This window comes from Ochotona curzoniae, unplaced genomic scaffold, assembly GCF_017591425.1.
Source record: "Ochotona curzoniae isolate NIBS_2020 unplaced genomic scaffold, NIBS_Ocur_1.0 scaffold_4683, whole genome shotgun sequence".
Classification (NCBI taxonomy): domain Eukaryota; kingdom Metazoa; phylum Chordata; class Mammalia; order Lagomorpha; family Ochotonidae; genus Ochotona; species Ochotona curzoniae.
Genome location: NW_024467121.1, coordinates 5,588,322 through 5,613,298, shown reverse-complemented (window position 1 = coordinate 5,613,298; position 24,977 = coordinate 5,588,322). Strand labels below are relative to the sequence as shown.

The 24,977-nt window shown below is 40.5% G+C and overlaps 1 protein-coding gene across 1 annotated transcript in view; it reads left to right on the top strand.

The window, feature by feature from the left end:
• LOC121148037 (nebulette-like) overlaps positions 1-24,977 on the top strand; it is a 97,514-nt gene that overhangs the window by 22,889 nt on the left and 49,648 nt on the right. Inside the window, 8 exon segments of the mRNA XM_040968016.1 lie at positions 322-423; positions 1,382-1,483; positions 7,039-7,146; positions 8,722-8,826; positions 11,529-11,633; positions 15,102-15,209; positions 19,409-19,519; positions 23,087-23,197. Coding sequence (XP_040823950.1) covers positions 322-423; positions 1,382-1,483; positions 7,039-7,146; positions 8,722-8,826; positions 11,529-11,633; positions 15,102-15,209; positions 19,409-19,519; positions 23,087-23,197 — 852 coding nt within the window.

The window sequence follows — 24,977 nt, the reverse complement described above, 5'->3', positions numbered from 1 at the left end:
GGGTTGGAGTCTTGACTCGAACCCCTTCCTCTGGCTTCCTGTTAGTGCAGGTCCCAAGCGAGCAGTGGAGATGGTTCATGTCCCAGCTGCTCACTGGGAGACTTGGATAGAATTCTAGTTCTCAGCAGCAGACCATTGTTAGGCATTTGGAGAGAGTGAACCAGGCCATGTGAGTTCTGTCTGCCTCCCAAATAAATACACAAATGTTGAACATAAGGAACATAAATGATTGAAGCTGAGTAGCCTGTCTCAGACAACACAGTAATTGCTATGTGAAAGTACTAATTTCCTCTTTTCTTCCAAAACTTTGTGTTTGACCAGGTTTCTTATAGGAAGGATGTACAGGACACCCACACGTACAGTGCGGAACTTGACAGACCAGATATCAAGCTGGTAACTCAGCTCTCCAAGATCGTAAGCAATGTAATTTGCCTTTGTTTATCTTGAGCAGAAATCACCAAAGACTTTTTTTTTTTTTTGCGGGACATACAGTCCTGCCGTGTGGTTGGATGTTTAATGTGATTAGGGTAATCCATCTGTGTTAATGACATCTCAGTTTTTCCCCTGAATTATCCATTTGATTCTGTAAATAATTCGGTTTGTATAGAAGCTGCCCAAACTTGACTTTCACTGTGCCCAGTGTTATTATAATTCTAGAACACTAAGTGCTGTTTGGGTGTGAGATTGTAGTCAGTGGTCTCAGCCTGCAAGTCAAGACTGTTGGTCATCTGGACCCTTTAGTTTCTTGTCCCAGCATGTTTTCCAGAATCTTCTTAGCCTGTTCTCACAGGTACTGATCATGGTGCTGATTTTCCTCCGCCAGTCCTAACCTTTGTACATTTTTCTGCAAGCTATTGTTGTTTTTAAAATCTTCCCTCAGACACACTTCTTAGGGAATTCCACTTAATTCAATTGTATCAAGAACTCTGGCTAAACATGATCTTTTAACTGGAACCAAAAATTTGAATGACAGGATAAATATACCTTTAAAATCAAATCAGTAATTACTAAATTCAGCTACATGTTAATCAAAGATAAACCAGTTCCTGAAAATAAATAAAACCATAAAACTGTGTATTTGAAGGAGGTATATATCAGTTATCCAGAAACTTCCCCTATTGTTTTCAGTACTTACACATAAATTCAAAGATCATGGTGACTGGAGGGTTAGATTTCGTCCTTATTTTAGTGCAAAAAGTTGAGTTTATTTATATAGCAACAGAACAAAAAATCAATACCTGCTTTAACTGTCAGCATTTTAATATATGATATGTTGTAAAGATAATTTTTAGTGAGTTCACATTCATTTTTTAGCTAATGTCAATGTAAGTCTCCATTGGTAAGTGCAAATACTGAACCTTCTCTTATTTATTCATTTTAGGCAGAGTATAAGAAAGGACAGGGGATAATGGATAAAGAGCCTGCTGTAATTGGAAGACCAGATTTTCAACATGCTGTGGAAGCTTCTAAACTTTCTAGTCAAGTAAGACTGTAAAAATGATTCTACAATGACTGCATTCAGAGGTTTCGTTTCTACCAACACAGGAAAATATTTCGCTTTTGATAATATCTCTAATGGCAAGAATAAACAGAGATAATGTGTCTGAAACAATTTGATATAGAATCGTCATAATGACAAATATCTGAAGGAAAAAGTGAAATCGAATTTTAAACAAGTTTTTTTTTTTCCCCTCCAGTTTCAAATCTGAATTTCTTTCAGTGAGTTTGGCTATGTTGTCACATTTTCCCAAAATTTCCAAAAATTAGCAGTGAACACACTAAACAATTATATTTCTATGAACCTCTTCCCCACAATTTTAACTTAGTAACACAGTTACCCATTTTTCCAATTTTCAAATGGTTTAATCACAAAATTGAAACGCTATGACAAAACAAAAAACTTTAAAGTTTTATTGAAGAGCATAAAAGAAAGTTCAAGTAACTGTAAACTTATTTGGCTGAAACACTAAATATATATATATTTAAATATATATATTTATGTATATATATATATATAAATTTAAATTCTCCCTGGATTACTGTGACAGTATCATGAGATTTCAGTTAGCATCCAGATTTAAAAAAAATTATCAGTAAAGTGACCTTAACCTTGAAAAGTATGGAAATGAGGGTCAGTGCAGTAACATTATGAGTTACCAGCAACTAGCAGGGACCAACTGAAAGGAAGCTGAGGTGGGATTGGTATCATGAGAGAGAAAGTAATCAGTAGAATAGGAAGTGCTGAAACACATTCCAATATGTTTAAGAATGTAGTAATATGATAAGTATGAACTGAAATTAGAAGGTTGGATCGGTTAGTGAACGGTGCTGACCATAACTCACTGCCCATCTTCATAAATACAAAATTGGACCTTAATTTTGAACCATATTAGAAAAATAAATTCCAGGTGGATTAAAAATTAGAATGCAAACAATAAAATAGTTTTAAAAAGAAAATCCTGGAGAGTTTATATATTACATAGGAGTAACAGAATTGTTCTTTAAACAGCACTAGAGATCCTGAGATACAGAAGAGTTTGGCACGTTGACTATATAAAAATTAAAACTTTTTCAGTGGCGAGACTTACATTTGCAAGATTACCAATAATGCTATCCAACAGTAATTGTGTATTTATTTATACTGTTTTCAGTTTTCAAAATATGTATCTGTCAAGTTGCAAGTGTCTTAATGGCTTTACATCTTAAAGTGGAGAGACGTAGATGGCGACAGGGACCTACTGATGCACCAGAGATTGGGACCATGCTGGGATGACATTCTTGCCACGTGAACTGTGGCTCCCAGTTCCTCTCAGCCCGACTAACCCTGGGGAAAGAGAGGGCAGAGCGGTACTATTTAGCTGTCTAGTAAAACAGCATGACTTCTTACCATGCCACCCTCTCCTGGGGACACAGCTGTCCCTTGAATTGCCTCGGAGGGGAAATCATCTGGAATGAGTTGGTGGTTCAGAACTTTGGTTCTGCAGCAGGATTGCCTGGAGTAAACTTCCAATTGTGTTCTTGCTAGTACAGTGAGAACTTAGACAAAGAATTTAATGTCTGCATCTTCAGTTTCCTCATCTGGACAATGGAGAGAGTACAGCTGCTGCTTACGGTTTCTGAGAGTTAATTGGCTTGGGGTCAGTAAAAGCCCTTGGTGCCTGTGGATCTGACCTGGTGGCTAAGGTGCTAGCTAGGATGTGGTGTCCCACGTCCGAGTACCTAGGTTTGAATCCTGGCTCTATCTTCTGACTCCAGCTTCCTGCCTGTGCAAACGCTGGGAGGCAAAGGTGACTCCTTTGCAATTCTTGCCAAAATGTGCAATAACCATATGAAAATCATGCAGAATTTTTTCATACTGTATGTTTCCATGAACTTTCTGCAGCCCTTCCATATGAAAGGATTTCAGTGTGTTTTTTTTTTTTTTGGTAGCAGAATAAACTAATCTTTTAATTCCACTTTCTGTGAGCCTTTGGAATTTCCCTCACATGTGCATATTTTAAATGTTGCCTTCAGTCACCACATAGTGAACACTTTGGAGACAGCTCAACACCTTTGATCTTGCAGAATGTCACATGTTAGGCTGCCCATCAATGTATACAGACTGGTTAAGCAAATTATCTCTCAGTCATTAACATTGGATGCACAATCAGAAAGATGTTATCTTGTGAAGAAAATAAGAGTGGAAGTATTTTGTGCAATTCAAATGTAAAGATATTAATGTGTTGATGAGTTATATAATATCTTTACTCCCTTCACTGACAGTTTTTCATTTCAGTCCCAATTTGAAGGGAATTGATCCTTATGTTCTTTGCTTACTTTTCACTTCAAAGATAATGAAGATATATTTACCAAGTTTTCCATTTCTTTTATGACATTTGTGTGTTCGGCTGTGATGAAAGTTTGAATTCAGGGTCTACTTGTTTTCTGCCATTGCTGCTCTCAGCACTCTCTCGGTGAAGGACAACACTCCTGGGCTTGGCAGTCAGCTTCCTACCATGGGCACTGCTCTGTGCAGACGCTGTCATGAGGAGCTGGGGTGAATGAAGTCCTCATGGCTTCACTCTTAAGTGTGAGCCTCCAGAATCCCAGCTGAGAAGCTCTTGGCTTTGAACATATAGCTCTATCCTATGTTTTATTTTTTGAAAGTAGCCACTGTCAGGATCTTTGAGCACAATATTTGTAAATGTAAATAAAGTTGCTTGTGTGGTGTGAGTTTTCATATCTACTTCCAACACAGCTAAACTATGTGTAAAGGAAAGTGTGGTTTTTTTTTTTTAACTGTGCCTATTCCTCCCTTTCTCGAATGGTTTTAAAACTGGAGGGATGTATTGTGTTCCCACAGTCTGATAACCAGTTATGGATAAGAAAAAATATTGGCCAGTGACTCAGGAGATGTGAGGATGAATGAGGAAGGAGACATTCCGGTGTGTGAACTAGAGCTTGAAAACAGGACAGAATGTGGAAGTGTGTGTGTGTGTGTGTGTGTGTGTGTGTAAGACAGAGAGACAGAGAGAGAGAGAGAGAGTGTGTTTCCACTCAGAAGGTGAGAGATGTGGTCTACTTAAGCCATGTGGTTGCTTCCTGAGGTCTTGTTCCAAACAGAGCTTTTAGAAAGAGTGAGGTAAGAAACGGTTGATGCCGTTGTCTGGCTAATGTATTTTCATCTCATGCAGTTATTTTATGCTGTGGTTAGTCAATGAGGGGGTGTCTCAGGTTTCTTCCTCCTTAGTTATCTTTTGCCGTCTTTTGAGTCAAATTGCTCAGTCACAACATCTGGATTGTTGCTGTATTCAATATAGGGATATGAGTGGCAGATTGATAATACTTTCTGCAAGTATCCTTTTACTCAGAAGAACAAATGCCAGGTTTAATAGCAGATAAAATTGCCTCTCCTCCTGGGGAGCTCATGTTGGCAACCCCAAACTGTACAGAAAACAGTACCATGCATTTCTGCAGGCAAAGAACATTCATTCTGTTTTTGGCATTTAGCTAATAGCTAACTAAGAGACCCTTGATGCCTGTGGCTGGAGAATAGGAATATATGAAAGGCAACCTGATGTGAGCCAGCACTTTGTAGCTGGACAAGTTGTGGGATTCCATTAGATATCAGCAGAAAGTCTTGTTCACATGGTGACCAGCAGTGAGAATGTGTCGGTAAGCACAGGGTGTTGGTGCATGTGGCTAAGGCAAAGTATTGTTCCAGCACCAGTCAGACTGCTGTGGGTGTCCAGTGAGAATCCCTTAGGGCTCAGGGCTGGGGAACAGCCAGTCTGCATGCAAGCCATGGAGGCCTGGGAAATTCTTAGATCTAGCCCTGTCAAGGCAACTACATCCATAGTAGGCTAATTTAAACGTTGATAGTTTTGTGTGACCTGTGAATGGCGTTACAAATATCCAAAAGATCTCTGGGCAGAAACAATTTCTCCACCTTAAGAATGGAACCGCAGTTAAAAGAGGGGTTGTACAAGGGAGCAGAGTGAGTTGTGTGGTTAGGGGAGGACCCAAGTAGGATATACTTTTGTTTTGAGGCTGGCTATTTGTATGAAATTTCTATTTCTATTCAGGACAGCCTAAAATAGTAATGATTGTGAAAAATCGGTGTTTTTCTTGTTATGATTGGTCATGCCAATTAACCAATTACTTTTAAAAGATTTGATTATCTGAAAGGCATTTAACGGGGGTGGGGGGAGAGTGATCTACACACTGGTTCGTTTCTCAAAGGCCCACAGCTGCCCAGGCTCAGCCAGGCCAAAGCCAGCAGCCTCAGAGGTCCAGCTGCCTCTCCCAAGCGCTGGGCCATCATATACCGCCTCCTCAAGTGCATTAGCAGAAAGCTAGAAGTGGAGGAGCAGGGTCTCCAACTGGGCTCCAGTGTGAGCTGTGGGTACTGCAAGAATCTGCAACAACACCCCTGTGTCCGTGAATTGACATAAATGTATAAGGCAATGCAAACTTGAGAAGCTTCATATCAGACAGAACGACAGCCAAAAATAGCTCCTGGGAACCATCTTGAGATGTTTCCCAATTGCCGTGCCCCTACCAGGATTCCACCAGCTGCCTGCCATGCGTAACAAGCCTGCCTGGAGGAGACCCACCCTGCCCACGCTCAGTTAGTTCAGATGTTGCAAGCCTTTCCGCATTGCCTTCCTCACCAGAGCCTTCAGATGTCTCAGTGAACAAAATGCTCTAAGAACTTGGAATATGTCAGAACCTTGGAAGGAACTGAAACACCCTGCTTTTTTTTTTTTTTTTTGTCTTTGGAGCTTGTGCAACCGTCCTTGGCTACAGGGGTCAGAGGGTATGTATGTAGGGGTTTTCAGTAGGTCAAGCAACTAAAAATATACACCCCAGTTAGTCATCATAACATACGTCCACATATTTCTCTGTCATGGAGGGGAAAAAACAGTTTTTACCTGACTTGTCTTAATCTACTTTAAAAAGAGAACAATAATTTAGAATGAATACTGACAGTGGTTTTGGGTTGAATCAATTGTGTCATTAAAGCAGAGAACTTAAAAGCTGACAACAAATAGGCTTAGAATTTAACTTCTAAAAATGAATTTTTCAACGAATGAACTTTGAAAAATGATGAGAAAAATAATGGTTACGAACCCTGACTCTTGTATGGAATGATTCCAATAGGAAAGTTCAGCTCAAATTCATGACAATCTGGGGCCTAGGGTCCGTTTTCAGAATGTGGCAGCCCTCATGACACTGAGCTCTCGGCTTCTAATTGATCATAGATGTTAACAGTACAGAAATGGAAAGTGACATTTGAAGATCTTGATATTTTAGTGCATAATTCTTGCTAATAGGACTTGAGTTCATGCCTAATTGCATTTATGATCAATGTTTAAGTAGAGGTTTTTTTAAATTTAATATTACGCCTAATTAAGCTTTATGGCTGGAGTAGATAACCAGGATTCAAACTTTGCTGGTATTCATTTTCAAGGTAGTTTTTATTTGATCTGCTTGGAAATCAAATGTTACTTTTAAATGCAAATATGCATTTAATGGATCCTATTTTTTTCATGACAGATTAAATACAAAGAAAAATTTGATAATGAAATGAAGAAGCATCACTACAACCCTCTCGAAAGTGCCTCTTTCAGACAAAGTTGGTTCGCCACTACCCTGGCAAGTGATGTGAGTTGTGATTCGGAGACAATTATTCTCAATGTCTTTTGATTCTTGTTTTCTTAGAATTGACTGTGTTGTAATTACCAATGCTTAATTAAGATCATGTAATTTCCAAGTAATTAGTCGTTGAATACAGTAAAGCACATTTTCCTCAAGTTTTTTTTTGACAAAAAAATCTATTATCTTAATTAACTATTAATGGTTACTGATGACTAATTAGTTAGTAAGCAGAAATAGAATTGAGAATAAAATTATTATGTCTAATCAGGAGCAGAAATGTATTACGAAGCTTGCAGAGAAGAAGTGTGTATTATCACAAATTAGCGGTGGGACAGCAGTCAGCTGAGGTCGCTATGCCCATGGGAAATGGCTTTGTTGGAAGGAACCACCTGGCACATCAGGGGTCATCAGAGAAAGTTTTAAAAGGTTTTATCAGAGAAATCATCTTTACTTTACACACAAAGAATTTTTTGTGAAAGTACTTCTGTGAAATACTTCGTAAGATTCCTGTTTCTTAAAGGCAGCCAGGCTTCATTCCCCAAGCAATAAATGATGTCAGTTCTTATGGAATTAGACAAAGCATAGATAGAACATCTTTGACAAGTTGATCTCTTTGCTCTGTCAGGTGGGAAAACTTTAACCCTTCCACTTGCAAGTCACCTTGAGACTTAATCTTGATTTCATTCATGTTTAGTAGGTATTGATATTCGTATTCAGTAATAACTTATATTTGTCTCCAGACGTTAGAATGGGTGTTTTCTGTTTGTTTATTAGGAGCCATGGGAATGTAAGAATTTCTATTTTTTGTATTTGCTTAGTTTTGTATGTGTGAATAAAAAGCAAAGGAAGTAGATGAAGTGTATTTAAACAGGATTTTTAACGCTAGAGAATGGGCAGAATTTCAGTTTATAATCAGATTGCCTGTATCCAGGTCCTGTTCTTCCACCTCACGTCTTCCCTCCGCCTCTCGTTCCTGGACTTCCTCATCTGTGAAGTGGGGATATTTAAATTATCCACCTCTTAGGGTGATATGGGTTGGATACTTGGTAGAAATCATTATTGAGAAAAGTGTCTGGCGTGTAGTAAGTTCTCAGCATCTTTTCTATGTTTAACATTCTCTTGTTATGACAGTCTTGCTGATAATTAGATAACTTAACATTTTATTATTAGTAGTATTATTATTACATAGATTAACTTTCTGAAGCAGTTTGTTAAAAAAAATCTGTGAGGCAATAATGAAAAAAAAAAAAACTAAAAAGTCTAAAATAGCCAAAAACCACAATTAGAATACTGTAATAATTTCTCAAAGATAAACTATTCTTTTTATTTTTTCCAAAATTATTCAATTCTATTAATATCAGCCTCTCTGAATATGTAAGTAAAACAATTTATCAAAATATTTCCAGACCATTCAGATTACTTTTTTTACTTATTCAGTGGTTAGTCAGCGCCATCTACTGGCCGCTTGTGAAACCCCCGTTAATGTGCCACCAGACAGTACTACTTGATGTAGTGGTGCCAATGATGCAAAAGCCTATTTTCTTTTCCTAAACAGTGTTTTGCTCCGTATTATTTTTGTAGGTGAAGTACAAGAAAGACATTCAAAATATACATGATCCGGTTTCAGATCTCCCAAATTTGTTGTTTTTAGACCATGCTCTGAAAGCTAGCAAAATGCTGAGTGGAGTAAGTGGATTGGCAGTCCCTGTAGATGGCTTGTGGCTCGGGGGGAGCCGGTGTGCCTGCAGAACCCATGCGCTCACCTGCTTGCCTGCCCGTGGGTCACTCCTGCCCCAGGAACGCTCGCCGTGACAGGCAGTGGCCTGCTTGCGTGAATGCCACCAGGGCTGCTGCTTTACCCAGGGCTTCTTACCAGCTCTTGGGATCTTTTGAACACGGCTACACTTCTAAGTGTGTATGTGTGTGCACATTCCGACTTTTTCTTCCAGTGTTTCTTCAGCTGTGTTAGATGTACGCTTGGCGTCTAGAGCCGCGTGTCTTTATTTCCTGCTGGTGAGCCCAGCATGTCCAGTGTGCCTTCCCACAAGGCGAGCTGCTCAGAGCTCCCACCCGCCTGGTTGCTGTGCCTCCAGTCCCCGACCTCACCTTGTCCTCAGAACTCCTGGCCCTGGGTCTCATAGAGCAACTTCTTGTCCGTCTCAGGCAACTCTGTGGTGCCAATGAACTGAAGCTTCGCTCCATGTGACTTCCATTCCCATCTTGATAACTACACACTGAAAATCATCCTGATTTGCCTTCTATTTTGAACAAGGTGCAGATTCCATGGAGAGTACATGGTGCTCAAAACTTGAAAAAAAAATGCAGGCAGTGGCATTTTGTTATGAAGGGGTGTTTTCTGAAAACCTCTAAATGTTTTTAGTCTACATCAGAATTCCTTTCATTCCCATGTGAGTGTGTTAAGTGAAATAAATGCTTTATGGATTTACAGCTATTTAATCAAAATTTTAAGGAAAGGGGCCTGGCGTGGTGCCTAGTGGCTAAAGTCCTTGTCTTGCAAGCACCAGGATTCCATACGGGCACCGGTTCTAACCCCGGCAGCCCCGCTTCCCATCCAGCTCCCTGCTTGTGGCCTGGGAAAGCAGTAGAAAATGGCCCAAAACCTTGGAGGAGGCTCCTGGTCCTGGCTTCTGATTGGCTCAGCTCTGGCCGTTGTGGCTACTTGGGGAGTGAACCATCAGATGGAGCATCTTCCTCTCTGTCTCTCCTCCACTTTGTATATTGGGCTTTCCAATAAAAATAAATCCTCAAAAAAAAAATTAAGGAAAGATTTTCTGGAGGTGTAGCTCTTGTAGTTTCCCATCTGTTTTCTAACTACGTAAATCGAGCTCTATATTGTGTTACTCTGTGAAGCTTCCACTAGGCGGCAGCAGAGAATAAGAAAAAAAAAACAAGTGTGGGCATCCGAAGTTTGAGTATCCTAGTCCAAATAGGTATTGTGTTAATGTTCTGTTTACTTTTTCACATGGGATTTCTGAAATATTTTATAACTTAAAAGGAAAATTATACTGGAGAGCCTTTTCTTGATCTTTCTTAGTATGCGTCTGCTTTTCTGAATCCTAAGGTGACTCAGCATGTCAGACTTCTCTGACTCCAGATTTGAATTCAGGGCCGGAATTTGTTCTGGTTCCTTACCTTCAAGCCACAGCTATCTGAATATGTATTATCAAATAACTGTTGATTGTGTCATAAAGTCTTCAAGAATGTTATCTCTCAGGGTTTTGATTGTTTGTTTTTAGATTTGTGTAGAAGCCAACAGTCAGATTTCGTTCTCTTTGGCCAGGAGGTGCTGTGTGGACATTTTCCTCCCTGTGTTGTGGTTAGAGTCCAGAGGTCACTCGTCTTTGCTCCCTGGTTGGCAGGATGCCCTTTGGGGCTGGGTTTTCTCTGTACCCAGTTTTGGTTTCTTCATCTTTCATGGAGCAGCCCCTCTTGTGTGGCAGGCCATTTGGATCTAACCTCTTCACTCCCAGATTCCTGGGGTGTGGCCAGCTCTGTTTTGCTCCCCTTCAGCTGCTGCGTATGTCTCCTCCCACTCTTTGCAAAATGCTCTTTATTTTTTGCTTTTGCTGAAACCCATTGCCTAATGAGCAATTAATTTTACTGTCTGAAATCTGGTTGAGCTACTCATTACATCTAAAGTATTTTCCAAATAGGGCCAGACAACTCGGTGTCCTGTCACCTGTGATAGGAACCATAGGGCAATTTAATTCCTGCTGTGTTTAGAGTCCTACCGTTTCCTTTCCGGGCCATTCCATTCCCTTCCAAATTCTCCTTTTTGTCTCTATGTCTTCGTAGTAGCCTCAATTCAATCTGTTTTCCCTAAAAATGCAATTCAGATTATACTCAATGCAGGTAGTTCTTTAGTCTGTCTTCCAAGCACCTCCTACCATTTCTCCTTGCAAAAATCAGAGTATCTCCCGTCCTCTTGTTTTCTCTGCGACCGCAGATCTTCTTCAAGGGCGAGCCTTTCTGGATGAGAGTTTTCCGGTTTGCTTACTCGTGCTTCTTGCTTCTCTCCCGCGGGCACTGAGAGATGTGCCCCCAGCAGTGATGCAGCAGGAAGCCTCACTATTACCTGCCCGCTTCGCTACTTGCATGGGTGCCATCGCCACTAGCCCATTGCCGCTCCCTGATGTGTGAGTGTTGTTTGGGCTGCGTTAGCCCAGTGAGCAGCTGGAGCTGTCGATGGAAGCTGGAAGCTGTCCGTGTCTTCTGTGTGTGTCAGAAATCGCCATGCTTGCTGACCACAAGAGTCGACTCACAGCTTTTCAGTTCTTGGTGGCTTGTATTGCACAGTTTGAATTTCTAAGTAATATAATTGCTGAGTCTTCTTTCTTCTAATTGTACCTTCGTGTTCTGTATTTAAGCGTGAATATAAAAAACTTTTCGAGGAAAACAAAGGCGTGTATCATTTTGACGCAGACGCTGCAGAGCACCTGCACCACAGAGGCACTGCCACCCTCCAGAGCCAGGTATGCAACCAAGGGGCCCTGCGCACACCGTGGTGCCCGCTGCTCCCTGCTGGGACCCTCCACTGAGAATGTGCAGTTGCTGAAAAGAACAGATTTTGATGGAGTTATTATTTTCTGTATGTTTGCTGGCAGGGATGGGGACTGTCTTGGGTGTCGACCTGTGGAGGCAACCATAGGCAAGATTCCGATGGTTTTATAGCAGGCCAATTTTTTAAGTTGCTGATTTTCTATGACCTGCACACTATTTGTAAAACATGCAGATAGCCCTCTCAGAGCAAAGGCTTCTCGTCTCTGGTTTGCTGATTCAAGGGAACTTGGCCCTGTATCCATCTGAAGGCATTCCATTAAAAACGGTCACGTTCCTTGATTCGAGTCTGCAATGAGGGAATTAGCTGAGTGATGGTCAAATCTCGTTCCGATTTAAATTTTATAGTGTGCTAATTTGTATTTTTGAGGTACAGAATTTGTTAGTTGCCAGCTTTGTTGTAATGTCTTGGCTCAAGTATCAGTGTTATCAAAGAGTGAAAAATGATCTTCCCACCATATTCTACATTACTGTTTCTTCCACCGATAAAACTCTATCTGCCCCTGGAAAACCTTGAAGAAACATCTATGTAATGGAACATTAAAGCCTGTTTCCATTTTTAAGTTCTGAGTTGAGATCATTGTGAAACATATCATTTTCAGCATCTGTTAAGATAAAATTTTACCTCACTCTTTTAAATAACTGTGTGAAGCGTGGATTCCTTAATGAGTTTATATCCAATGTCATTTACATGAAAAGCATACAAAATAGCCCCCTTTGAAAATTGAGAAGTATGCATCATTTTTTTTTCTTTTCCAATTTTCTTGAAGATTTAGTTGCTTATTTGAAAGGCAGAGTTACAGAGATGAGGTGGGGGAGAGATGGAGCCAAAGAGAAATCTTGTAGCCGCTGGGTTACTCTTGGAGTGGCTGCAAGAGCAGAGCCCTGGGGAGAAGCTGGGAGCCTGGTTCCGCAGCCACATGAGTGGCAGGTGCCCAAGCCCTCCAACCATCTTCTGCTGCCTTCCCAGGTGCATCAGTAGAAGCTTGATTGGAAGCAGAGCAGCCAGGAGTCAGACATGCATTCTGATATGGAATGCTGGTGTCTTACGTAACATACCATACTACTGTCCCGCATATTTGGTATATTTGAACCACAAAGTTATAAGTATTGAACGGTATCTTTCAGATTAAATTTTTATTAGTATCACCATTATTATACAACTTACATAATTTTAAAAATAATGTTTAAATATAAAAATTCCAATGATCGTGTGTTTTCTGAATGGAATAAATCATGATAAAAACTTTCCCATGAACATCATTTAAGAAGGTATATTGCCCCAAAGCCAAACACTCTGATAGCTGACATGTGGCTTTAATTTCTGTTATCTGGCTTTAGAAAATATTGCTAATTGGAGTGAGTATTTAACCTGTTGGTTAAGATACCCATGCTCCTGGCCCGGAATGATACCTCTGTGGCTACATCCTCACCTTGCATGGACTGGGATTCTATATGGGCACTGGTTTGTGTTCCAACTGCTCCCACTTGCCCCTCAGCTCCCTGCTTGTGGTCTGGGAAAGCAGTGGAGGACGGCCCAAAGCCTTGGGACTCTGCACCTGAGTGGGAGACCTGGAAGAAGCTCCTGGCTTCAGATCGGCTCAGCTCCAGCCATGTTGGCCATTTGGGGAGTGAACCAATGGATAGATCTTTGTCTCTATTCTCTCTGTAAATCTGCCTTTTCAATAAAAATAAAATAATTTTTTTAATGAACCCATGTTCCATGTTGGAGTACCTGAATTTGATGGTTGGATGTGACTTTCTATCCATGTAGACCCTGAGGTAAAACAGGGACCGCTCAAGTTAACAGGATGCCTGTCATTCCCAGAGGAGACCTGGACAATGTTCCCAGCTCCTGGGTTGGCCCTTGCCCTCCTCTGGCTGGCCCGGGCATCCAGGGGTGAATCGGTTGATTGGAAGTTGCTCCCCTGTCTCTTCATGGTCTCAATAAATGAAAATGTTGCTCATTTTATGAGCTGAAATGAGGTCAGAAATAAACTGTAGTTGAAACAAATAGTTCACAATATGCTATTACCATACTTCATTGGGAAACAGAAAGAAACCACAGAGAATTGTGTGTGGATATGTGTGTGTGTTTTGCTGGTGGTTGAAAGAACATTGTTATGGGACCCTCCTGAATACAAAACTCCATGGCTGTTCCAATACCATATAAACTGGTATAGTATTTGCATATGACCATTGCAAACTCTCCCATACATTGTAAATAATCTCCAGGTAACTTAAAATACTCACACAATGTAAATACTGTGTAAGCAGTTGTCATACTCCATTGTTTTGGAAATAATGCCAAGAAAATAAAAGTCTGTACAATGTTCAATACAGATGCAGATTTCCCCTTAAATGTATATTATTTTTTGTTTTATGGATTTGAAGTTTATTTATTTTTATTACAAAGTCAGTTATACAGAGAGGAAGAGAGAGAGAGAGGAAGATCTTCTGTCCTTTGATTGACTTCCAAAGTGGCCACTGCGGCCAGAGCTGAGCTGATCCGAAGCTAGGAACCAGGAACTTCCTCCAGGTCTCCCACATGGGTACAGGGTCCCAAGGTTTTGGGCCATTTTCTACTGCTTCCCCAGGCCACAAGCAGGGAGCTGGATGGGAAGCAGGACTGCCGGGATTAGAATTGGTGCCTATATGGGATCCTGGTGCTTGCAAGGCAAGGACTTTAGCTGCTGGGTTACCGCACCAGGCCCAAATGTGTGCATTTTTTATTTGAAAGGTAGATAAACAAACACACTCACAGAAATCTTCCATCCAATGGTTTTATTCACGAACTGCCCAAAACAGCCAGGGATGCGCTTGGCTGAAGCCAGGAATCTGGAACTCAACTCAGATCTCTCATGTGGATGGCAGGGACCCAAGTGCTTGAGCCAATACCTTCTCCCAGGGTGTCTGTTAACAAAAAGCTGGAGTCAGGAGTCAGAGCCAAGACTAGCATCAGGCGTTCTGATGATATGGGATGTGTCATCCGACAGTTTCTTAGCCATTGAGCCAAACACCAAATGGCAATTGAACCACTGAGCCATTGTCCTGCCCCAAGTATTTCTGGTCTGTGTTTGGGTGGATCCAAGAATGGGAAGCCTTTGCATATGAAAACTGAATGTATATGATACATATCTGTTGACTCATCCATTTTGCAAAATACTTTATATAAGGCACATAATTTTATTGTAAATGGTGTTTGTCCTGGAGACATTTTAAAGACATTTCCTGTCTACTTTCTTCAACTGTGTGGAACATACTGATCAGTCTGAATGTCCAGAATTATTTGATTTATGAGCATAGAATGGTAACTGCTAGACTGCTGTGTTTGAACACGGGCATTTGGTTTTCACATGCTCCTTACATTTGTTTTACGGAAGGTTAAATACAAAGAAGAATACGAGAAAAACAAGGGAAAATCAATGCTTGAATTTGTTGAGACACCATCTTACCAGGCTTCAAAAGAGGCACAGAAGATGCAAAGTGAGGTAGGAATGGCTTGGGGACCAGTTCTTAATGTGCGTTGTGTGTTTGACCGTTTGAGATGAGCCTGTCATGTGAGTCACAGTGTTTGATGGTTGCTGGGTAAGGAGGAAGGTTCTGGCAGAGGCAGGGGCCTGTGTGGTGGATATGGGGTCTGGTTTAGTCAGCAGGTTGGCCTGGGTCTCAGTGTCTCCATGTGTTGAATAGGGATGTTAGCCCACAGAGGCCTTCCTCAACTGCAGATTCTATCAGCAACTCTTCCCAGTGTCGTTGGTGTAGACCTGTGAGGGGTCCGTGCCTACAAGCTAAAAGGAAATGGAAGAGCTGGCTGCCTCCGTCACCTTCTTGAGTTCTTTAACTTTCCTTTGCTTCCTTTCTTTTTGCAAGGAGGATGGAACTTAGATTGAGTAAATACTCTGTGGTAGGTAATGTGCTAATTGCTTTATTGATGTCATCTGATTGAATCCTTGAAGTAATGAAATCCAGAAAGTAGGTTTTTTATAATGTGTCAATTGACATTAATTATCCTAAAAAAATAGGAAATGCCCGTAAATGCCAGTGTTTGAGGATCTGCTCAGAGTCCTGAATGATTCCCTTTTCTCTCTTAGCTTATTTAATTGATGTATTTAATGCCCTCACTGCCATTAGTAGGTGAGAATTTCCTTTTATGTTTGTGCTCAACCTAGGACAATGCTCACATCAGATATTTTGCTCACTGGTGAGGTTTTTCTTTTCTCTCTGTTTTGTTCCTGTTCTTTTTTTTTTTTCTGAGACCAGAGACACACAGTTCAGTCTGCAGCTGATGTCCAAATTCTCTGGGTATGACTAAGTATTCAGGGAGACAGAGTAGTGGATAGTAGGATCAGCCTGTTCTATCCTTGGAGCTTCCTGCTAGGCTTGCAAAGTGGCCAAGTACATTGAAACAGGGAAAAATGATAATTACCGGAGAAAATCTCTCCCTGGAACTTTGTGAGCATACGTTTGTGTTATTTGCTGAAATATTATGACTCATCTTTATCAGAAAAAAGACACTCAAATTCTTGAGTGGTTCCTTGACGCGTCAGGGTTGCTTAATTTCTTTTTCATGTCGTATCTTCTTATGATATAAGGGAATATCTGAAAAGAGCTGTCAGATAATTATTTTGGCTATCTTAGCTCTTTGTTTCAACTGAATTGGCAGAATTGATAAGTTTGGCCAAAGTTCAGAAGCTCTACAGACACTTTTTATTGTGATGAATTACAATGGGGTACCTTCTTCTGCATGGAGACAGAAGTATGCAAAGCGTGTTACTCCTACATTTGTTGTCTTCCATTGCAGATGCTTTTCAGGTAGGCCAGAGCCAGCTGTGTGATCTGCTCCCTCATTTTAGGAGAGTGATGTGGTTGTTGTCACAGACTCATAGGCCAGAGAGCAGTTTCTGTTCTACAGAGTGGGCAGGTGCTTTCACAGCAGATTCTTGGCAAGTTTAAAATTCTGTGAAGTTGTTATTTTTTTTTTCACCAAATAATGCAGGATCAGAAATGACTTTTCTGAAAACAGCCCGGGGCGGGTACCTCCCAGGCTTCACCGTGCCCTGCTCTGCTCTCTCTCCTCATGCCCCCACTCACACCCTCCACTCCTGTCTTTGATTTTGGTTGCAGACGCATTCCAGCTGAGGACCGTTTTATCTGTCTGGTCTTCTAGCTCCTTAGTGATCTTTATGCCCTACTGAACTTTCCTGTCCCCACCAAATCCTGGACCTCAAGACTCATAGCTAATGTAGTCTGATGCCATGTTTCTGAATTAGAAATAACAGCAATTTATGATTTGTGATTTTAGCTCCTCACTTCTCATGATTGTTTTTCCTTTCTTACTCCAGTCGATCCTTCAACCTCTCCCAAGCGATGCACAGCTTTTTCCCTTTAATTGCAGCCGCTGACTATTGGGTGGCCTATAGGTTTGGCAATTTCTCGAAGGCTTCCTCATGGTGAAAATTGAAGAAGAGGAAGTCTTTGAATTTATGCTCTAAAAGCAAGAGAAATAAAGTGCCTCAAAAAAAAAATCTTTTTCAGGCATTTGATGTGAAAATGCTTTCACATATAGTACCGATGTAGGAGATATAAACAGAACCATCTGTCTTAAGGATGGATTTTATTCCTAAGGAGATAAGTTTGGGCATGTGTCTTGATGAGACTCCTAGTGGTAAAGCTAAGTATATGATCTCGGGAAAAGCCGCCAGTATCTTTGTTCTGGTCTGTAGTTGTACTTCCCTCATTTTCTTTTAAACCAGAAACAGGTTTAATCCCTTTATTTTTTAAAAGAAATCTCCAAGTCTGGCTTTGAAACTTTTTTTTTTGGTCTTTTGATTACAAATATAGCTGTCTTTAAAAAGCAGCATTGTTAGCTTTTATCACCACAAATCTAAAACGCCAGACGCAGGGAGTCCTACAGGAGGCTTTTATTCCAGCGGGACAGCATCCTTGAGGAGGGGGAGAAGGCAGAGAGCAGAGAACAGGGGAGAAGCACAGGGGTATGTTTTCATGGCCAGGGCACAGGGATTGGGAACACTGGGCTGTGAGGGTTGGTGGGTAGGGCCATGCGCAGGTACCAGGGACACAGGCCGTGAGGGATTGGTGGATAGAGCTGGCAGGGCCACGGGGGGGTGGGAATTGATAGATGTGGTGGTAGGTGGGTACTAGGGGGAGGGGCTGCAAGGGATTGGTGGATAACAGGGTTACGAGGTTACAGCAGTTTGGCAGAGAACAAAATTTCAACCTCAAGGGCGCAAGCTTTCGGAAGTGAACCACAGGAAGGAAACTGAAGCAGGCATGCAAGAATGATACGGGGGTCTAAAATGGTGGGGGTCAATCTTCCAGCCAGTGTTCTCAGACACTTCTCAAAAGCACCCCAAAGGTACTTTTTCTTTCTAGCTTTATCTTGGCCAGTTCCAGTCATAACCAACCTTCCTTAATGACCTGTCATTTTCTTCAGAAAAAAAAAAAGATGTTTAAATGAAATAGCAGTGTAAATGAGTGAATAAATATGCACATATGGATATTGCACTATCCAAAGACTCTTTGTAGACCTGGAAACTACTTAGATTCAACTTCTGTAGATACTGCATAAGAAAAGAGGACATTTTTCCTTATTGATTTTTGGTGTATCAACATTCATCTTAATTTCTGCTGGCTTGACAGAATGTCCGTGGTGGCCTTTCCTCATGGCTCTCACATGTTCTTTGTGGAATAGCCACACGGAGCATGTCTGTCCTGCTCACTGAGGAGCCAACTGCTTTCCTTCCCCTCTCGCAGAGTTTGGAGAGCTTCTGTACTTGTGCAGTTACCTTTCTCCATAATCATGACAGGGTACATTTCAAAATCGCCTCTCATGTTGCATTGGTAACAATTGCATTGACTGGTAAAATCTGACCCTTGTTCATAAATATTTCATGGGAATGGATATTTCCTTATTTAGAGTTTTGGAGTTGAAAAACGTGGGCTATTGTTGATTTCCAAATTGTATCTCAAATACTAGATTGAAGAGAATCCTAACGGATGGCTGGCACAGAGTAACAAAGGGATGGGTACTGGTATGGGTGTTGGAGCTTCCATAATTGCCCTCAGCATCCACCTTTCTCTTACCTTAAAAAAAAAAGATATTTTACCAGGTTCAGAATAAGCTGACCCTCAGTAATCTGAGGTAGAAGATGTAGGAACATTCTCAGTGCTGAAAATCATTATGTACCTCTCTTCTACCAATCAACTTGCATTAAATTTTAGAAATGATCTTCCCCGAATCCAGCAAAGATTGGCAATGAGGACGATAACGGGTGTATGACCATATGCTACTTTGGTTTACATGGGCATCTGTATCATGGAATCTTTTCCCAGTGCACTCCTTGTTGCGTGAACTTGTTAGGTGATCCAATCAAAGAGCCATGTTCAACAGCTGGTTCCCTTCCTAAATGTACTGTTAGGAATCACACACTAGGAAGGTTCTTAAGCAGCCTCATCAGAATGAATTTTGAAGGAAGCAGGATTCTGCTTTTGTCTGATAGAATTCTGAATTGCAGAATAAAGTGGAGCTATTTTCCTGTTGGTAAGAAAAATCTGCAGTGGTAGAATTCTATGAGAACGCATCGGTTTTGTTTTTGGGACTATTGTTCTTCCTTTTCAACGTCACTAGTATTTACTATGCTTAAAATTATATGGTCTTATTTAACAGAAAGTTTACAGAGAAGATTTTGAGAAGGAGATTAAAGGAAGGTCTTCGCTGGATTTAGACAAGACTCCAGAATTCTTACATGCAAAGTACATCACCAACCTTCTGAGGGAGGTAGGGTCTTTCTGTTTTCTATTAAATAGCTCCAAAGAAATAACCCAGGAAATGATTGATAGTGCTGTACTAATTGAGTGTTTGAGATGTTGACCTTTTTTATTTTTTTTTTCTCATTCTGATCTTAATGCTTTGCATTTTAATTAAAAGCAGCAAAGTATGTGTTAGCATTTCCATTTAAAGCAGAGGGAAATAGTTATCCAGATTCCTTGGGAAAACTTAAAAGTTTTTCTGACTTTTTTCTTTTGTTGTAGTTCAGAAATGCTATAAGTCATTGGTTTTGTAGCTTTAAAGTGGTTAGGTTTAAAAAAAGTTTGTTTTTATCTACTTGAAGTGGGGAGGTGACATAAAGAAAGAGAGAGAGAAGGAGGAGAGATAAGATAAAGAGATCATTTCCCTCAACTAGTTCACTTTCCAATCACTTATAATTGCTGGGGCTGGGCCAGGCTGGGGCCAGGAGTCAGAGACGCTATCCAGGTCTGTCATGAGCGCATCAAGGACCCAGACACCTGACGCACCACCATTTGCTGCCTCCCAGGGCACATAGAGCCAGGAAACTGAACACAGGAGGAATAGCTGGAACTTGGACCAAAGCAGCACGCCAGTGCCGGGGACACCTTGACTCCAAGAAGCAGTTTGTTCTTTTAAAATTCTGAATATGGGTGGAACAAGTTGTATTCTTTCAAATTTAGTTGTTATTAAAAAAAAAAAATCTCTTAGCTCCAGCTATAGTTTCCCTGTGGGATTGTTATGAGTTTTGATATCAGAAATGAGGTACACACATGTGTGACCTGGATAAACTGCTTTACTTCTAAGTCTTTTGTCATTCCAGTTGGAAAAATATTTTTGATCTTATATTTTGCAGATTTTTATCCTCTAAACTTAGTGATGCAGTTTACCTGACAACATAGTAAGCAATATAGACAATCAATAGTGGTACAAATCTGACAATTAAAAATGGGTTCATGGTCCCTCTCCTCAAAAGTTTCTTTTTAGGCTACATGCTTGAAACTATTAAACTATTAAAAGTGTTATCTCAGAATTTTTTTCCTTTTCTATTAAGGAATCATTTTCCTTTATAAAAATGAAATGTCTATTCATTATATATATAATATAGGTTTATGATATATATTATAAATGGAATATATATGCTAAATGGAATGTGAAATTCTATTTAACCCTGACTTTTTCACCTGAAGAAAAATATTCCTGATGAAAGTATCTCATATCAGTGAAATAGATTAGAGCATTGTCGTATATCTGTAATCACAGCAGCAGGGTTTTCTGTAATAAGCAAATGCCAACTGATCTTCACCATTTAACTGGTTTTAGAAACTTAATGTGACTGCCTGTTATAGTATATGTTGTGCTAAAATATGCATATAAACTCTTGTAAGGATTCTTTTGCTACTGTTTCTCTTACATTTCGTGCATGTAAAATGTTTTGAAGTTGAAGGCTAATCAACTGGCAACTTTCCACTATGATTGTTTTTTATTTTGAAAATATACAGTTTTTAGATTTCCAAGGAGAATCTTTTTTTTAATCATTTGCATACAAGTGACAATGGAAGCTTTATTTTAACATTCTTAAGTAGAGGCCAGCACAGTGGCTCGTTATAGCTCATTATACTGTTCCTTTACCTGCAAGCACAGGTATCCTTTGTGAGTTTTGATTCCTGTCCCAGCTGCTCCTTTTCCCATCCTGCTCCCTGCTTATGACCTGGGACACAGTAGAGGACAGCCCAAAACCTTGGGACCCTGCACCACGTGAGAGACGTGGAGGAAGCTCCTGGCTCCTGGCTTCAGATGGGCTCCACTCTGGCCGTTGTGGCCATCTGGGGAGTGAGTCAGCAGATGGAATGTCTTTCTCTCTGTCTTTCCTTATCTCTGTAAATCTACTTTTCCAATAAAAATAGACAACATCCATAAATAACTTTAATACATGTCATTACCTTTTGTTTGACTTTTTCTTGTGAGTAAGGCTTGTCTTAGACCTGTGAATTAAGGATGTATGCATTGGGGCAGAAAAGGCCGGGAGATTATTGCACTGGTTTGCTGTAGGCTGCGGGGACAAAATGCCTTTTAACAGTGGACAGTTTTCATGGTTGTGGAGAATGGACATCCAAGATAAAGGTGTCAGTTTCCTGGTGAGAGCTGATTCCTGGCTTGTGGTATCACCATTTTGCTGTGGAAGCTGAAGAAGACATCAAGATCTCTGCTTCCTTCTCTCCCTTCCTACAGATACAGTAATTCCGTCAGGGAACCTGCCCCTTCCCAATTTCATTAACACCTAATTACCTCCCAAAGAACTCCCCTCCAAATCCGATCACCTTGGGAGTTACAGGTTTAGCACACGTGTTTTAGGGGACATAAGCATTCAGTCCATAACCACTAGGATTGAGAACATTTAATGAATCACAGGATGTGTAATTTTAACAAGACTGTCCATGAAAATGTAATTATAATTTCCCTAAGTGTAAGCATTTAGCTGCAAATGGTTGAGCAGTCTTTACTCCGTGGCTTTTAGAGTGTGCAGAATATCCTTCGATGCTTCATTGCACTTGCTTCCCCCGGTCGCCCTTTGACATTGCCAGGACCATGTTTTTATTTGCTCTTTGGCTAGATTGGATATCAAAGGTGAGTTTCTTCAGGTCTTCCTGAAGGTCACCCAGGCGAATAAGAGAAGGAGCCAGACTTTCCCCCAGGTCATCCACTCAGTGCTGTTTCCAGACTCGTGGCCACTACTTCGTCTTTTAAGCTATTAGTCGGGTGAGGACAGGTTACTTTAATTATACTGGATAAAGGGAAAAATACCATGACATGAACCCTGGAACCCTGGAAATAACTGAAACCTGATTTGCTGTCATTAAAAAGGAAATTTTATCTTTCATCTCAAAAGTTAGTTGTAAATGAAGCTCGAATGAATAGGAATAAGATATATATTGTTTCCATTATGTAGATAAGTAAAACACAAGCATTTCACTAGCAGAGAAAACAAGGTATATATAAGCATTTGATTTTAGGACATTTGGATCAAATTAGAATTAGATTAAAATAAGCATTGTTCAAACTAAATATTATCAGTCTACAGGTAAATATATGGTTCCACAAATCTTTGAATAAAATTGAAATCTTCTCTTTAACTTTGGCTACATCAAGGCTTTTGATTATGTAATTTTCCATTCTTTTTCAACTGTGTGCTTTTTCTATTTCATATTTTATAGATAGCTTTCAAAGACATTCTCCAAATAATAAGAACCATGTATGCTTAAGATCTTTCTCACAATTTTATGGAAGGGCATCTTTTTACAAATACACTACGGTACTGAAACATATTAGGAGAAAGGATGAAAGGGGAAAAAGCAGATAATATTGGAAGCCACTGTGAACCTGATGGAGGAGAAAATGAAGTGTCTGTACAAAATAATCAAAGATGCTCAGCTGTCTGATTCATTTTTCCCTCGTAGTATTTCCTCCTCCTCTGATCTCTAGAATGCATGTAAAAGAGTACATTGGATAAAGTTATTTTTCATAAGTTTTGAACTGTGTATTCTTTTTTTTTAACAGAAGGAATATAAAAAAGATTTGGAAAATGAGATAAAAGGGAAAGGAATGGACCTGAGTTCAGAAGTTCTTGATATTCAGAGAGCAAAGCGAGCATCTGAAATAGCCAGTGAGGTGAGTATATTTAATAACTGCACAACCGTTTAACTGATTTTCCTAAACATATTTCTCAAAGATTATAGACATGTGTGGAGAACTATCAGTAGTTATGTCTTAGTAATCCTAGACAACGAGCTTTTTTTTTAAAAAAAAAAAATTGATGCTCACAATCTCCTTTCTTTGTGGCTTGAGAAAAAAAAATGGCCCTTTCCCCACTTTAGAGAAAAACTATATAAGATGAAATAGCTTTTTGATAGTTGACTTGATCTTAGCAAGTAAAAGGCCAAAGATTAGGCAGGTGTGTTACCAAGGTCTGTGTCAGTAACGGCAGTTATCAAGTTCACAAGTTCTTCTGCTTGTAACCTGGCTGACTCTTCTGTCCTTTGCTTCGCAGGTGAACAAGCCCTGTGAAGCCATGTTATCAAATGGTAGTGCCCACTGCCCACTTTGTGTGTACTTTACATAGGAAGGGCTGGAATGTCTCTCAAGTGTTTCTGTCCTTTGTCCCATAGTAATGTCCCTATGTTGGTGTCACATAATGACACTGTGCTTTGAGGAGAATCTCTGAATTTGGCACTGAAAAAGCTTAAAGCTTTGTGGCTGTATGTAAAATTCAACAGTGGTGGTGGGGGGTGGTGATGGTAGTAAGGGGTGGGTGAATAGTGAGGGCATGGAGGTGTGGTGGGATGGTGATGTGGTGGTTGGTGGTGGTATTGGTGGTGATGGGTATATCGGTGGTGGTGGTGACAACTGCCTTGTTAGTCAGGCTGCAGGTGAAAGCAGCTCCACCCAGGCTGAGGGCAGCAATCGAGGAAGTGTCTTTAACTTGTGGAGTAGAGAAGTCAAGAGATGGAGCTTGCCTCAGGTTAAAGTTCGGGTGTTGTTTGTACCCTTTGACTCTTGCTTCTGTTGTGTCTACTCCTGACCTCACTTTTGAAAGAATGTCTCCTTATAATGACTTCATTACCCAGATGCCGTGCCTGTGGGCAGTCATTCCAATGGGAAGTGAGCCAGTAAGCTGCCAGGATTGAATTTCCTAGGATCAACTTCTATTCTGGGTTTCTACCTGACCCACTTTGTTTCTGGGGGGGAAGGGAGACGTTGAGGAGTGTAATGCCTGATTGGTCCTGATTGATAATCTGTTGATTTCATCACCGCTTCCAACATTTCTACAGTCAGAGCCTAATGTCATTTTACTCAGGTGCTATTGTAGTGAAAGGATGTGAATTTACCAGTTTTGTTGTAGATGCTGTGAGATGATATATATATCCCATTTAATAGTCATTTAACAGTGTCTTTGGCATAAATCATTCTAAAAACTTATGTAATAAAACATTCATATTAATATTTACTATAATTGTGCTTTTCAATTAAAGCAAACTTAAAAAAGTGCCAGTGCAGTACACTGCAGGGCTCCTGTATCAGAGTGCTCTGCTCTGCTTCAGGTTCAGCTCCCTGCTGATACACCTTAGAATTCAGCAGAGGAGGCCCTGCCACCTGTGTGGGAGGCTCTGATGGAGTTTCTGATTTTGGCCTGGTCCAACCCTGAAGTTGCAGCCATTTGGGGAGTGAACCAGCAGGTGGAAGATTTCTCTCCGTGTCTGTCATTGGGTCTTTCAAATGAATAAATACATTTTCAGAAAAAAAAAAAACATTTTAGGTGAATTAACAATATGTGCAAGTAGTATAGAGATGCTGGGATTCTGTGTCCCAAAGTGTCTGGATTGAGGTTGTTCAGCGGGAATTCTCTGAAATAAGAGCATGGAATGGGTGCTGATCTTGAGTCACACAGTTT